Below are 15,178 nucleotides of genomic sequence, written 5' to 3' on the forward strand. Positions count from 1 at the left end.
GAGTACAGTAACTGTAGTCAGATAATACAACAGCGAAGTTGCTGCCAGCAAATTACTGTAATAATCCACTTTTTTTTGCAGTGTTGCATTGGCGTAATGATGGATCTCATTAGTATTCTGTGTATTCCTCAGCTGTGTGCTGGATGAGATGGATTTCTCCGGCATGGATCTAGATGATGCTCTGCGCAAGTTCCAGGCTCAGATTAAGGTGCAGGGAGAGGCGCAGAAAGTAGAGAGGCTGGTGGAGGCCTTCAGGTACACTGATCATGCTCATGCCTTCTTAAATGTCCTGTCTCCCTGACTCCCACATTGTCCTCTTATTGTGTGGGCGTTATTGTCAGAGTGTCAAGCTGTACCATTAATTCTCTCTCCCTCTCTCTCTCTCTCTCTCTCTCCATCTCTCCTCCTCAGTCAGAGGTACTGTGTGTGTAACCCTGCACTGGTACGGCAGTTCCAGAACCCTGACACCATCTTCATTTTAGCCTTTGCCATCATCCTCCTCAACACTGATATGTACAGCCCAAACGTCAAACCGGAGAGGAAGATGAAGCTGGATGACTTCATTAAGAACCTAAGAGGTGCTTGTTGTAGTATTTGTTCTGACTGGTGGTGAAGTATTTGTTGACAAATGTAGTTTAACTAATGTAATGTTGACCAATATAATAGACCCCTAGAAAATGCACAGTATTGATACTGTGACACAGTATTGATTTTTCAGTAATACTGTAGTGTATATGCAAAGGTTGATGGCAGACAGTGGTTCATTTTGTCTTGTGTTTAAGCCCAGACCACTATTCTTTTACTCAGATTTGATGCATATGATGGTTTGCTTTTTTATACTATGCAATATACCACTTCACTTACATTATTACAATATACTGCAGTATATTGAATCTCAACCCATATATCGTGCTACATATTGCATTGCCATGTTCTTGCCAATACACAACCCTATTACACAATGCTTCTCTCTGTCCCTCTCTCTGTTTGTGTGTGCCAGGAGTGGACAATGGGCAGGACATTCCGAGGGACTTGTTGGTTGGAATCTACCAGCGCATTCAGAAGTGGGAGCTGAGAACCAATGATGATCATGTTTCACAAGTGCAGGCTGTGGAGAGAGTGATCGTTGGCAAAAAACCTGTAAGTGAGAATATGAACTGGAAAACTAACAGAGTTGGAATAAATATTTATAGATTTTAAATATCTAAAAAATATAAACATATTAAAGTATTATTTAAAATATCTTACAAATATTACAATTTACTGCATAAAACAGTAATTTCAAAGAACAGACTGCTTATATTTAAACATTCATTTAATTTTTTAGTCATATACCAGTAATCTTTTGATGTTAGATCTTTTGGTGTTTCATGACTGAGTGTCTGTAAACCTGTGTGTGCAGGTGCTGTCCTTGCCCCACCGCAGGCTGGTCTGTTGTTGCCAGCTGTATGAGGTTCCTGACCCAAATCGGCCCCAGCGCAGCGGGGTCCATCAGAGAGAGGTGTTCCTCTTTAATGATCTGCTGGTGGTAAGAGCCTTCCTCAGTGTTTACTCAAAATGCAAATCCGCAGACTGAGAGAACAGTTCTGTAGCAGTTCTGTCAAAAGGTTCAATGCAATGGAAATGAATTCTAACTCCTGATCCTACCAGGCAGTATAAGCTTGCAAATCAACAGTCCTATTGAATTTGGACTATATTGTCATAGCTAAGTTATACCAAAGCAAATTCAAGGGGTAAGTGGGTTCGAACACCAGGGAGAGGTTGTTATGAATCATAAATATTACTTTTAGCACAAGAAATATTGTGATGCCCTTGTTTCTATATAGAATAAAACCAAAGATTCCCATTCAGGATTTCATGAACACTAAGAGTAAGTTGTGGTATTAAATATGATGGAAACTATTGTCATAATTATAAACTCATCCCAACATCCCAACACATCCTCTCGAGCCACTAAGATTGCAAGTTACTAGCCATTGTATATTTTATACAGGAATATTTGTCATTGATGAATTGGACACTGCTCACACATATTGGCACTTGTTTGTATTAGCAACTTTTTAACAAACATTTTCTTGCAAGCTAGCATCAGTCTATCAGCTATATTAAGTCTGGGTGCATGCCATGTGCCCCTAATTTGGTGACAGATAAATGAAAATGAAAAAAAATGAAAATGAAGGAAGTAAGGCACTATTTAAGCACATGTTTATCCATATTGATTAAAACAGAATTTAAAACTTTGCCCATACGTGCACGTTTTCTATTCTATATACCCATTATTTAACTCTCTATCAAAGCAACACTAGATTGTCTGACCTGAGCAACAAAGGCAGCTCTGACAGCAATATGCCTCACATTTCTAAAACACAAAAGAAGTTACAGAAGAATTTGCATCTTAGTACATATAGTACATAGTAGAATAGTACATCCAGCAACCATGTGTGTAAAACCAATTTAGAATGAGAGGCTTTTAATATGCTTATTGAATGTATAGTGTTGTCATGTTGGAAATTTAATTCAGCCGGCAGTTCTTTATTACAGTTAGTGACATGCCTCTGGTCTGATTTGATTAAGTCTTAGGCTGAGGGTGCTCAAACTTTTGCCCAGGCCACAGTGATGATTTCATTTGAAAAACAATATATTGTGTTTTATGTTTTATTAGCTACAGAGACTGTGTTTACTACTTCTCAACAAAAAAAAAAGTGCATGTAGGCTTTTCCCTGGACTCAGACTACTCATACATCCAAGGCAACCCAGGGTGTAAATCTCAAAAACACAATTCATACAGTTGAAATATGATTAGCATAAATTGCATAACAATTACACAATGGTAATTTCAAGGTATATTACATTAACCCAAAGGTTGTGAAAAGGGAGGATGGCATGTTCCAAAAGGGGATGTCAACCCGTTGCCTCACACTTCAAATTGAGCCCTGCTTGCCATCCATTTTAACAAAGCCTTTTTCTTATCTTCCAATCACAGGCCACTTTCTGAACTAAGCCACTTACAGGTCCACTATATAGGTGTACAGTTACACACTATAGCCCATCTGTTGCCATCCTCTACCACTTTCAACAGTGTTTTATTTCTGAACATGACCACTGATATAATGTGGGTGGCAGACCACTCTCAGCACTGCAGTGACACTGACTCAGTATAGTGCGTGTGGCATTGGTGCGAGAGTCTCAGCCACTGTGGTGTTTCTATACACGTCAGTGTCACCTCTGGGATGAAAGTGGTCTGCCACCCAGAATAATCCAGCCAAGAACAGCTATGGACTACAGTATATACCTGTACAACAGTGGGGTGAACCTACATAGGTAGGTGTTTCTAATGAACTGGCTGGTGAGCTTTAGTTTAGGTCTGAATGTTGACTTGGCAGTATGCAGTCATTGCAATCTGTATAACCATACCATCCATCCATTATTCAAATAGCCCTGTTAAACAACTCTCCCACTGGAACTAATGGTAACATTTTAATCATCAGCACCAAACACAGTCATACAAACTTACACACACACACACATACACAACCCTCTTAAAGCAATGCCTGAGTATCACCACATATGCGCATACACACACACCTACAATGCCTTTGTGTGTCTGTAGGTCACGAAGATCTTCCAGAAGAAGAAGACGTCGGTGACGTACAGTTTCAGACAGTCCTTTCCTCTGGTGGAGATGCAGGTTCACATGTTCCAAAACTCCTGTAAGTATATTCGTCCCTCCATCTGTCTCTCCATCTGTCCCTCCTTCTTTATTTATACTACCACTCCGTTCTGGCTCAGCGCGCAGCAGCGACATTTAGCCACTCTCTCTTGGCCTCCCGCGTACATTCGCTGATGACAGGCGAGTGTAATAGAGAATCAGTTGATTGTATGTTGTTATTTTATGGTCTGTTAGTTCACTGCTCTGTGCATGTAGTAGTGTATGAAAACACTGCTTGAGGTTTTAATATTTTAATAATTAGTACAGCAGCTGTTTAAACATTGCTATTCAAACAGAGATCATCTTTTTACTAGGGATATATTTAATCTAAAGCAAAGGTGGTAAATAAGCTAATTTAAAACAGTAAGAAGAAAACAAGCATAAATAAAAGAAAATTATTTAATTAACATTTTATTAGTAAGAGAAAAAAATGTAAATATAAAAACTAAATAGGAATTAATAATAAGCCAAAATAAAAAATAACAGAATTTAAAGATAAAAAAGTTGCAAATAAAATAAACAACAAAAATAGGTCTAAGTAAGATTTTAAAACAACCCAACAAAATGATAAAATCAGAACATAAAGCTAAACTTACTAAAATAACAAGAGAATCATAGCAACACAAATTAAAGTAATACATATAATACAAATAAAAATATAAATAATAATGAAAAACATAGTAAGTAAAATTGTAAAAAGTTAAGACTGGAGGTGAGTGGATGTGGTTATATGAGGATGCTGATGCTGATATCTGCTATGTACAAGTCTGCTAATATCATAAATACACAGAAATTAATAAAAATAAATAAATAAATAAAATAAAAACTACCAAATGTTAAACCAAACATAATAATAATATCTGCCAAACGTAGGATTTATTTTTGTAGGGTTGTAAATTCAGTGAACATGAAGTGAACATGATGCATGTTTGTGATTGTGGTGTCAAAACTGCTCACTATTTTAGGCAGGGGTTGTGTGTTCGAATCCCAAACCTTGGCACTTTGCCATCAGTGGCCAGGGTCTGAAGGAGCACAATTGGCCGTGCTCTCTCCGGGTGAGTAGATGGCACTCTCTTCCCTCATCACTCCTAAAGTGATGTTGGCCATCACAAGCGTCTGTTAGCTGTTAGCTAGTGTGGCAGAGCTGTGGACCCAGCACTTTCCTCAGAGTGTGTCAGCTGCCCGACAATGCAGCATCGGAGTAGATGTGTCAAGCATTGTTAGTGCTGGGGGAAATATGAACAGGAGAAAAGGTTCTTCACATCACAGTGGCTCAAAGACCCATTTGTCACACCTTTATTTATAAAACACTTTATGTAGGTTTTGTTTTATTTGTCATTAGTCTGTATAATAGAAACGATTGTCTTTCTCTCTCCCTCTCTCCCACCCAGTTTACCCTCATGGCGTCCGGTTAACCTCAGCGATCCCTGGGGGTGAGCGCAAGGTCCTGATCGTTTTCACTGCTCCGAGTCAGCAGGATCGCACGCGCTTCGTCAGTGATCTGAGAGAGAGCATCGCTGAGGTGCAGGACATGGAGAAATATCGTGTGGAGTGTGAGTGTTCACCTCTCGTGTTCCGCATTGCTCTCCAGATCAAAGCGCTCTTTATCCTTTCTGCTGGAAGCTCCTTTTTAACATTTGCCGCAGAGAAAGGTGGCAAAGCTCATTTGCACTGGAGGGTAATCCTTTGTGTTTTTATATGACAGGCCCTGATAGTGGAGCTGAATGTTAAAGAGATCGCTGTACTCTCAGCCTCTATGCCTCTTACTGAAGCACGTCTCTAGGTTCCAGTGCATTGCCTTAGCTTCAGCGGCAGAATCAGTGTAGTACACTAGTGTTCTTCAGCAGCGCAGCTGTGGACAACAAAGGAAACGAAAGCAACAGTGAATAATGTTTACTGATCATATTCTTATTATCATTACATCTCTCCCTCTCTCTCCCTCTCTCTCTCTCTCTATGTCTTTCTTATTCTCTCAAGCTCTTACTTTCTCTCTCTATCTGGGTGTCTATATCTTTGTTCTTCCCTTTCATTTCTGTGGCTTTTTCCTAAATATATGTAAAATATCTCTTTCTCTCTGCAGCGGAGCTGGAGAAGCAGAAAGGTGTGATGCGTCCTGGTCTCCTGAGTGGAGATGGTAGTGGTGGTGTTGATGGGATGAAAAGCGAGGCAGTGAATGGCACTCTGAGTAGAACAAGCCTGGATGATACGTACGCCACAGGGGAGGGGCTTAAACGCACAGCCCTCAGCTCCTCTCTTAGAGACCTTTCAGAGACAGGTAAAGTCACACATACACACACAATATTACTCAAATTTACGTTTATATATTTAGAATATACAAGACTTCTTTTAGGTCAAAGAACAAAGGTTGTAATCATGATTAATAATATGACTTTCCCCAAGAGTTTTAATGTCTAAGGGAAAACAAAGTGATGTCAATTAAATAAAAATATATCATGTAAAATAAGTGACTGCATAAATATTCACCCCCTTTAAAGAGACTGACCTAATTCAACAGAGATCCAGGCGGTTGGTTCTAGGAGTCTCACAATTAGTGAAATGGAGATCACCCGAGTGCAGTGAATGTGTCTCAGCTGACTGTAGTATAAAGACACCTGTCTGGAAGGTCCAGTCACTAGTTAATCAGTTTTCCTGACAACAAAAATACACCATTAAGACAGAAGAACTCTCCACGTAACTCCAGGAAAAGGATGTCAAACTGAGTGGCTGTGCAAGAAGAAGACTAGTGAGGGAGGCCACCAATACTTCATGTGGGGATGGTGTGTTTGTGGCGATGTGCAGTGTTTAGAGTCCACCAGAGTTAGCATCTAGTCTGATGGCCAAAAGGTTCTGTTTTGGTCTCATCAGACCAAAGAACCTTATTGCAGTTAACCTTGGAGTCTCTCTCATGTGTTTGCATGAACTGTAGTGCAGATGTTATTCTCTGTGCTGCTCTCCCATTAAGCTTTAGCTGGTGAAGAACATGGGCAACAGTTGTCATGTGCATCCATCTCAGTTGCTGGAGCTTTTAACTCCTTCAGCAGAGTTCATAGGTGCTATGGTGGCCTCACTAGTCTCCTTCTTGCATAGTCACTCAAAATTGACTAATGACTAATCTTGACAGTGGTTCAATTTATAAAAGCAATAAGGCACTGTATACATCATTGCTACATCATTATTTTTATTAATTCTTTATCTCCATCTGTGTCTTTTCTACTTTTGACACAGTGCATTGCTTTGTGGCCTTTATATTTGTGCCATAATATCCTGATAATGGTACCAATGTTAATTAAATATGATTAAAAATGACTTCTATTGAAAGTTAAGAAGGTTTTTCCTTCTCCTGTAACACAAGACATTTCAGCAAGAGATAAGGAACAAAATACAGTAAAACCCATTACAGTTTGCTGTATAACAGGCAGGCCAGGCAACCACTGGTGTTTGGCGTCCCATCACTGAGAGATTTTTTTGGTGCAGCAGAGTGGAAATGTGCTTTGCACTACCCCCTAGTGGTTCACTCCTGACTTGGCATCATACTTAGAGCTGTAAAGAGTTTCAGAAGGTGTCTGATTGTTAATCTTTTATTGAAGTGAGAATTAGTGTTTAGTGTAGGGAGTTAAGATAGGAGTGATAGTGTGTTAATTAACAACAGTTTTAACACAATATGTGTCAGACAACAGCATGTCTCTGACACAGACTGTGTAAAAAAACAACTTATTGTTATACATATACAATGTTATTATATTATATACAATATATCATACAATAACAATGTTATGGATATTGTTTATTATATCGTCAATGTCACACAAAAACCTTTCTGTATTTCTGACTTTTTGACATAATTTGAATCTGACTTTGTCTTTTACATTGTGTCCAAAATTAATTCTATCTGACCAATAGAAATGCTCCAAAATTACTTGGAATAAAATCTGTTTACATTGACTGTCATTAAACAAGTTTTTTTCCCTTCTCATGTAAAGCTGCAGTTTTAGAGATACAAGGTTTTTGTCAGTGACAGTAAATTATGAAATTGAAGATAATATTATACAGTAACAAACATGTTTTTAATTTTATGTGTAATTATACAGGAATTGTTTCTTACTCCTGACTGATTGATACAAGTGAGAAAATTCTGTTGCTAAACTGTCGATTGATGCTACATTTATGTTTCTGAATGTAGACATAGTATACACTATACACTAAGCAGACATTTTTTTATACTTTGTATTTGAGAAGTTATTACACAAAAAGAAAAAAGCCTGCTTTGTAATGAAATATGGAATTATTATGATGTTTAATTGGTACAGAAAATATAACCATAACATAAATACTTTACACCTCAGGGTTAAATAACATGTGTGTTAAACTGTTTAACCTCTTAAAAAGCCTATGGACCACTATGTTATTACAGATTTTTATTACCAAAGAATAGCCCCACCAGTTTATACAGAAGTCCGTGTTGTAAGTGAGTAATACACCTTGCTAAGCCTTGCTGCGTTAAGGACATCCCACACAGGTAAAAGTAAGACAAAATTGTGTGTTTTAACGCAAAGGTGGGTAGAGTAGCATGAGCTGTAGTAAAAGGAACTGTATCTTTCCAGGAAACATAGTCGTACAAGTGCACAAATATCAGTAAATGCAGTAAAAACTAACATTAATTGTTTAATAAAAAAAGAAAAGAAAAGAATGCAGCAGCTACAGCACCTGATTTAATTTAATGAAGCACTGATTAGCCAAACCAGGTACTGGATGGTAACTAATATTGGGCCCTCTGTAAGGAGGTGGATTTTGAAACACATTGACACTGACATAAAATTTTAGCAATATGTATTTATTAGTGTGTATTCTAATTGTGGTGTTTTTTGAGCAAATAAACACTTACTTCCAAGGTAGATACAATAAGCTTTTTCAGTATAGTCTTTGCAGGTGCCTCAGGCTAGAGATATACTTGCAGTCTAGATATGTGTTTGTGTAAACAACCGGCTGCTGCATTGTGTCCTTATCAGTTCACATACCTGCCATACTGTGTTACACATGTTACTAGAGGCTTCCACTAGAGGGCAAACCACTGGAACACTGACCCTAAAGAATGTCTGTATTTACATACTGTAAACATTGCGACACTCAAGGAGATTAGCCTTTGGATAATTGTACGATCATGGCAGAAAAAGCGCAGTCAGCAGCGTCTTTGTAGATAGCATGAATGACCACTAAATCAAAGAGGCTTTCTTCATAGCCTTCTGCCATTTTGATGCAGTGCCTGTACTGCCTCTGCCTTTTATGTATGTACTGCACCTGGAATAAGCTTAGCGCTACCTTCTGAGGACGTGCACCCAACAGACACAAGGCAGCCATCATGCATAAGCAAACACGTAGTTAACAGCAAGTATATCTCCAGCCTAAGACTTACACATAGTCCCATACTTCAATAAAAGCAGGTGTTTATTCTACTGAAGTACTGTGTACTGAACAGTGCTGAATAATGCTCCCGAGGAGATCCAGGAGACTTCAGCTTTGAACTTCTGTGACCACACAACCCAGGAGAACAGGCCTTGTGAACCGATATCGTATATACGTCTAGTGTTACCGGACATGTATGCATGTGACCTATGAACAGTAAACTCTTCACAAATTTTGACTGTGCTTGGTTGGGTGCAGGGAAGCGCGGCCGCAGAAACAGTGTCGGCTCTTTGGATAGTACCATTGAAGTAAGTTTTGCCTTGGGGTTCTGCAGGTGTACATTTATTTTACCCATGTTCCTGCTCCTTCACATGAAACAGTCCTGTGTTGCCCATCCTCACACATTTTCCTGCATGTCTCATCACTGTGCCCTCACTAAATTTGTGTCCGCCCTGCTGTGAAGTCTTATTTCCCTCAGTGTTGCCAGGCAGCAAGGCTGTTTTCTGCGCCTGAAAAAAAACACACACACACATCTGTCCTCACTGTGTTTGCTGCATCTTGGTGCAGCTTCGTTTTGAGCTACAGTGGCATGCACATCATCCTGAAGTCATTTCAGTTTTGTGATATTATTTTAAATGCTGTGAAGGTTGTTACTTGTTCTGTCTGTGTGTGTGTGTGTGGGGGGGGGGTTTACAGTTCGTACTAGGCCTGTGCCTGGCGACGGTTAATTCTTTCTTCTTTATAGGAGCCCCAGCCCCAAACTCAATTACCCATCGTTTAAAAGCCCATTTCCTTTATTAGCTTGTTTCATGCAGACCATATCAAGACAGTACTACTACTAAGATACGGCATCAGAGAAAAAGGCCTCAAGACAACAGATTTCACGTGACGTTGGAAATTCTGTCCTACATTAATTAAACAAAAAAAAGTTCATTGTCAAATTGCCAGATGACGTTACAGCCACAGCTTATACTGCATGTGTGTTGAGTCCTTATTTCACAAAGCTTAAGCTTCAAAGCACTGTGGCTACGCTTACTCCTGCTTTCGCTTCCATGTCATGGACTGTCCCACAATTACCGGATGAAGAATTTTTTTTTTACAAATTTGGCGTTCATTATTATCATTAGTACCTCTGTATCTCTGTATTTCTGTAAGTGCACTAGCTATGTGGGGACTTCATCCATGCTATTCCTGAAAACGTCAGCAGATGTACATGCAGAGATAATGCTACTAATAATAGCAGCACTTTTTACAGTGATGTTTAGACAAGACTTTTGGTCTTAACTCTGAAGCAGCAGCAAACAGTAATCATGGCTCAGTTGGAGCTTCATTGTTGTCAAAGGAAAGATAAAGGAACGGAGAGAAACAACCCCATGCTTGAACTTGGTTTAACTGTTTACTCGTGGTAATCTTCCCTGCAGTTATCCGAATAGGAGGATTCAGTTACTGGCTCAGGCCTAGTATGAACACTACCCTTCAGAAGTTTGGAATCATATTTACACCCACAATTATATATTTAGATTTATAGGAAAAATAATGAATGTGTTTTATTATATACTATTTATTTTGAAAAAAATATATTTTATACATACATTTATGTATATACATTATACATTTATGGAATTTCATAATCATATTACAATTCTAATGTATATCTGCAACATTTTTTCTACAAAAAAATATTTTGGTATTTCAAACTTTTGGCTGGCAGCATGCATGCATGTCTTTGTTCCTTTCATTTTCAACTACATCTTTGAAACCCAAAGTGTTAGTGTTAGTAACCATCTCTTTCTGGTCTGCCTCCTGTATCTGTACAGGGCTCCATCATTAACAGCCCGCGGCCTCACCAGCGTCTGCCAATGGTAGGCGCCCTTCCCAGCTGCTACGGGCTGGAAGACTACCGGCCTCACCGCCCCATCCTGAGCCCCGGTGTAGGGGTGGGGGGTGGGCCGGGGCAGTTCCACAACGCGTCGGGGAGCGTAGGAGTGGTGGTTGGGGCAGGCCCGCTCCCCGGCGGCGGCGGTGGGGGGACGGGGAGCGGCTCTGGAGGGAGCAGCTCCGGTTCATTCCTGGGCTCCCTGTTTGGCAGCAAACGAGCCAAGCAGCCACCCGCACCGCTCATCCCCCCAGGGCCACACTACCCTGCCCCCGTGCCCCCACCTACTACCGGGGGTCCACCACCACCCTCCCCTTCCGCCCTCAGCCAGGATGGCGGGCCGTCCAAGATCCAGGCGCTGCACGCTCAGTACTGCCACAACAGCGTTGGACACACCGTTTCCCAGCCTCCACCTCCGTACCACCACCACCACCACCGCTACCAAATGCAGCCTTTGGTCACCGCTCACCCGCCCCCTACGCATCACCACACCATTCAGCGCAGTTCCCTGCCCCGCCGCGGCCCGTCCGCTCCCTCCCACGTGCAGCTGTCCCAGCAGCTGTCCCAGGGCCGCCACTCCAGCATGGGCTGCACCCCTCCGCCTCTGTCCCCTCACTCGCCCCACTCACCGGTGGCCCCATCTTTCAGCTTCTACCACGTCCATCCCAACATGGCTCGCGTTCCCGGTCCTACCGGCAAGCTTCCTCTCACTCTGTCTCACTCGCAGCCCCACCCTCACGGCCACTCCCACGTTCATTCTCATATCCACAGCCATCCCGTTCACGCCCACCCGCTGCTGCACCACCCGGCCCACCATCAGCAGGCACATCACTTTATCTTCGCCCCGCCCCCTCAGGCGCCCTCAGCCATCACGGCCCGCCACATTCCGCAAGCCGCTCCACAGTACGGCCCCCTGCACTACCCACCCCTGTCCTCCATCCCGCCGCCGCCGCCGCACTCGCCTTTACCCCCGCCTACCTCCCCCCTCACCCCTCTTACACCGCTCACGCCGCTCTCGCCGCTGCTGCCACCACCCCCTCACCCAGCCCCCGGACCCCCACAGGTGGGCATCCAGGGGCCCGGAACGGTAGGAGTAGGAGGCACAGGGGGCGGGGCCAACACCAGCACAGCCGGCAGCTCCAAATCCAAGCCCGTCAACCGCATCAGCACAGTGGTGTGAGGGGCGGAAGGGCTCGGAGAGGCCGCAGGGGCCCACGCAAGCGGAAGCACACCATGCTCCGACTCTGCTACTTCCACATTCGCTTTCCGCACACGTAGAGCTGACGGCAATGGAGGGATCAGCCTACACCAAGATGCTAAACGCATACACTGCTGTTGATTCATACCAGTATCATAACTTCTGAATCATATTCATCAGTGTGAACTGAAGAGGTTGGAGCTGGAAGCGGAGCTAGTTTCCAGATGTTGCCGGAAGCTGGATATTCTACTATGAGCTAAAGCTTGAAACAGTGTGTTGCCAAACGGGGAGACAGCAAGAGGTTGATGCCAAACTACAGTGAGTGAGACAGATTGAACAGATCCAGCTCTTCTAGTACAGTGCGTGCAAATGTGTGCCGTCACACTGCCTCCCTGTTCTATAGCTGGACTGAGGACAGGAAAGCAGAACTTGCAGGAGGACCAGGAGTTTTGGAAAAAAGCTTGAACTTATAGAACCAAGATTTACAGATTGCAATGAAATCCTTTTGGCTCTTTTTTTTTTAGATGTTTATTTTTTTTCTCAATTGACAATCATTCCAGGTCCAGGTGATTTTTTTTAAGAACAGAATTTCAACAAGTTCCTCCGTACAAGTGGCTCTCAATGTTGGACTACAGCTTTAAATAAGCCAGTCATGCACTTTGAACTGTACCACGCCCTTCTTCTCATATTTGTAATAGGACTTTTTTAGTGGAAAGAAACTATAGGAGAGAGCCATTCTGGAGGCATCATTCCAATATGTGGGTCTAACATTGCAGTCAAAAGGGAAAACCTTTCAGAATACCACACTGTACACAAGATGCAGTTGTGTCAAATTATTTCAAATCTGCAATAAATCAGCCATAGCCTGAAAATGTCAATATTCAATTACCTAGGGACCTCAGTTTGTTTTTACTGGAGATGTCATGGATTTCAGATAAATACTTATTTTCGTTTTGATCTTCAGGACAATATAATGAACAGAATATTAAATATATTTTCTCATTCTAAATGAAAGAATTAGTGAATTACCTTTTATTAACTGTCAAACTGCTCACCATTCTGAGCAGTGAGCTCAGACAAATTCATCTGACTACCTAATGACCTGTTTAGATATTTGTCAACTCATTAAATAGCCTTAGTGCCCATGGTAAGGTTTCAGGATCTATTGAAGGCGCAGTGGCTTGCTAATGTTCAGCGTCTCCACCCGTTACACCTGAATTACGCAAAGACTAAAGGGACATACTTTAAAGGGTTAAAGAGAGGCTTAATTTAACTCTTCAGAGTTTATTGTGTAGGCATTAACTTTTTCTTGTACAGTTTGAGAGTGCATTTGGATCGACTGTATCACATACATGAAGAGATACTGACATTCTCGCGAACGCTGATTGTACAGTACGAGTCATGGTATGGTTTAAATCTCTTTTATTTTCGTTATTACTATTATGATGTCAAATACTACTGATATTATCCTTGATATTTTTGGTGTAACAGTTACTACTAATACGAGTGGATATCGTTTTTGTGCCGGTTTGTTTTCTAAAAGCTTTTTTTTTTTTTTTTTTCAAACTAACATGCCGTGATTTCATGTGTACAAACAAGAGAACTTTTGAGAACTGGGCTACCTACTTCAGGAACGTTTTGCAGTAAGCTTAAAAAAAAACGAACAAAAAAAAAAACACACAATGTATTTCACACCAAACGCATTGCCAGAAGCCATACACTCTTTACTTGAGCGAGTCACTCTTTTTAAGAATGTGAAATTCCATCGAGCTGCATATCTGTGCCCTCCTGTTCCTATATGAAAGCATGCTAATATGGCCGGCACGTACGTGGGCACACGCTAATACATTTCCGCACTTGAAGGCCGTCAGTGGAATCTTCCGTATGATGCTTTTATTGTTTGCTTAGGGTTTGTGGGTTTTGCACACAAAGAGTAAAGGCTCATCAGCGCAGTGCCTCGATACAAGATTATGTCCCAGATGATGAACATTTTCCCATACGCACAATATTCCTCACACACACAGCCTGCAGTCCTCAGCACTGCTTCAGTCCCCATCCAGACACTTCGATCTTCTTTTATAACGTTTGTGGAAAGCAGTAGGACCAACATCAGAAGATCACTTCCCACCTTAGACATGTTCATTTTCACAGGCTTACACGTGGTACCTGCAGTCAGACTTTTATAGGGCTGTTTATCCAAGAGCAAAACTCCAACGGCGTGTCGAAAGATAAAATCTGATCCATCTACTTTTTACCATCGTCACGTGACCTAAATTTAGAGCACAATTCTGAATGCTCCTCCTGTTGCTCTTCGTCCTCTAATGAGCTTGTTTGCTTTCTCAAACTCTAAAGCTACACTCTCGTGCTTGCGTTAAGTGTTACGACGCCTGAAGGACACAAAGAGCTTAAAAAGGTGATTGACATGGCCAGAGGACTAACAGACCTTTTGGGCGTAGATCTAGCAGTTTTGGAAAGTGTGCATCCTTACTTCTGATTGGCTATGCTGATGTCTTGCGCCAATGTGCCACGTGTTGCATGTTCTACTGCACTTAACTGAATGACGCTGTATAAACCTGAATGTACATATTAGCTAATATAAATACTCTGTATCTACTCTGGAATGGGCTGTGTTCATAAGTGTCTAGAACTGGCTGGGAGGGGATGGGAGGGGGAAGCGAGCTGTTGTTTACACTTTAGGGCACCTGGGGAACAAAATGTACCTGTAAAGTTGTATCGGTATGTGTGTGTCAGAGCAGTAACTATATTTAAAGAAATGAAATTGTATGAAGTTTTATTTGTATATATGTATGGGGTTTCAATGAAAACCTGATTCAGAGAAATTATATGTGATTATTTATTGCTCTTATTCTATAAAACATGTTCTTGCTGTTGGAAAGGCTGTTCTTTTCCTGCTTAATCACAAGTTGTTGTGATGGAAAATGCAGTATGTGTCTCCTGTTGCCGCAAACGCCAAACACGAAAGCGATCAGAACAA

The 15,178-nt window shown here is 41.5% G+C and overlaps 1 protein-coding gene across 5 annotated transcripts in view; it reads left to right on the forward strand.

Moving 5' to 3' along the window:
- iqsec2a (IQ motif and Sec7 domain ArfGEF 2a) overlaps positions 1-15,079 on the forward strand; it is a 117,190-nt gene extending 102,111 nt beyond the window's left edge. For all 5 annotated transcript variants that reach the window (XM_072681836.1, XM_072681838.1, XM_072681837.1 and 2 more), the window contains 9 exons: positions 133-255; positions 412-578; positions 1,001-1,140; positions 1,403-1,528; positions 3,611-3,710; positions 5,101-5,262; positions 5,790-5,984; positions 9,368-9,417; positions 10,927-15,079. In XM_072681836.1, the coding sequence (XP_072537937.1) occupies positions 133-255; positions 412-578; positions 1,001-1,140; positions 1,403-1,528; positions 3,611-3,710; positions 5,101-5,262; positions 5,790-5,984; positions 9,368-9,417; positions 10,927-12,165 (2,302 nt within the window). In that variant the 3' untranslated portion in view covers positions 12,166-15,079. The remainder of the gene's footprint in view (positions 1-132; positions 256-411; positions 579-1,000; positions 1,141-1,402; positions 1,529-3,610; positions 3,711-5,100; positions 5,263-5,789; positions 5,985-9,367; positions 9,418-10,926) is intronic.
- The last annotated feature ends 99 nt before the right edge of the window (positions 15,080-15,178 follow it).

The sequence above is a fragment of the Salminus brasiliensis genome, chromosome 6 (genome assembly GCF_030463535.1).
Source record: "Salminus brasiliensis chromosome 6, fSalBra1.hap2, whole genome shotgun sequence".
NCBI classification, from domain to species: domain Eukaryota; kingdom Metazoa; phylum Chordata; class Actinopteri; order Characiformes; family Bryconidae; genus Salminus; species Salminus brasiliensis.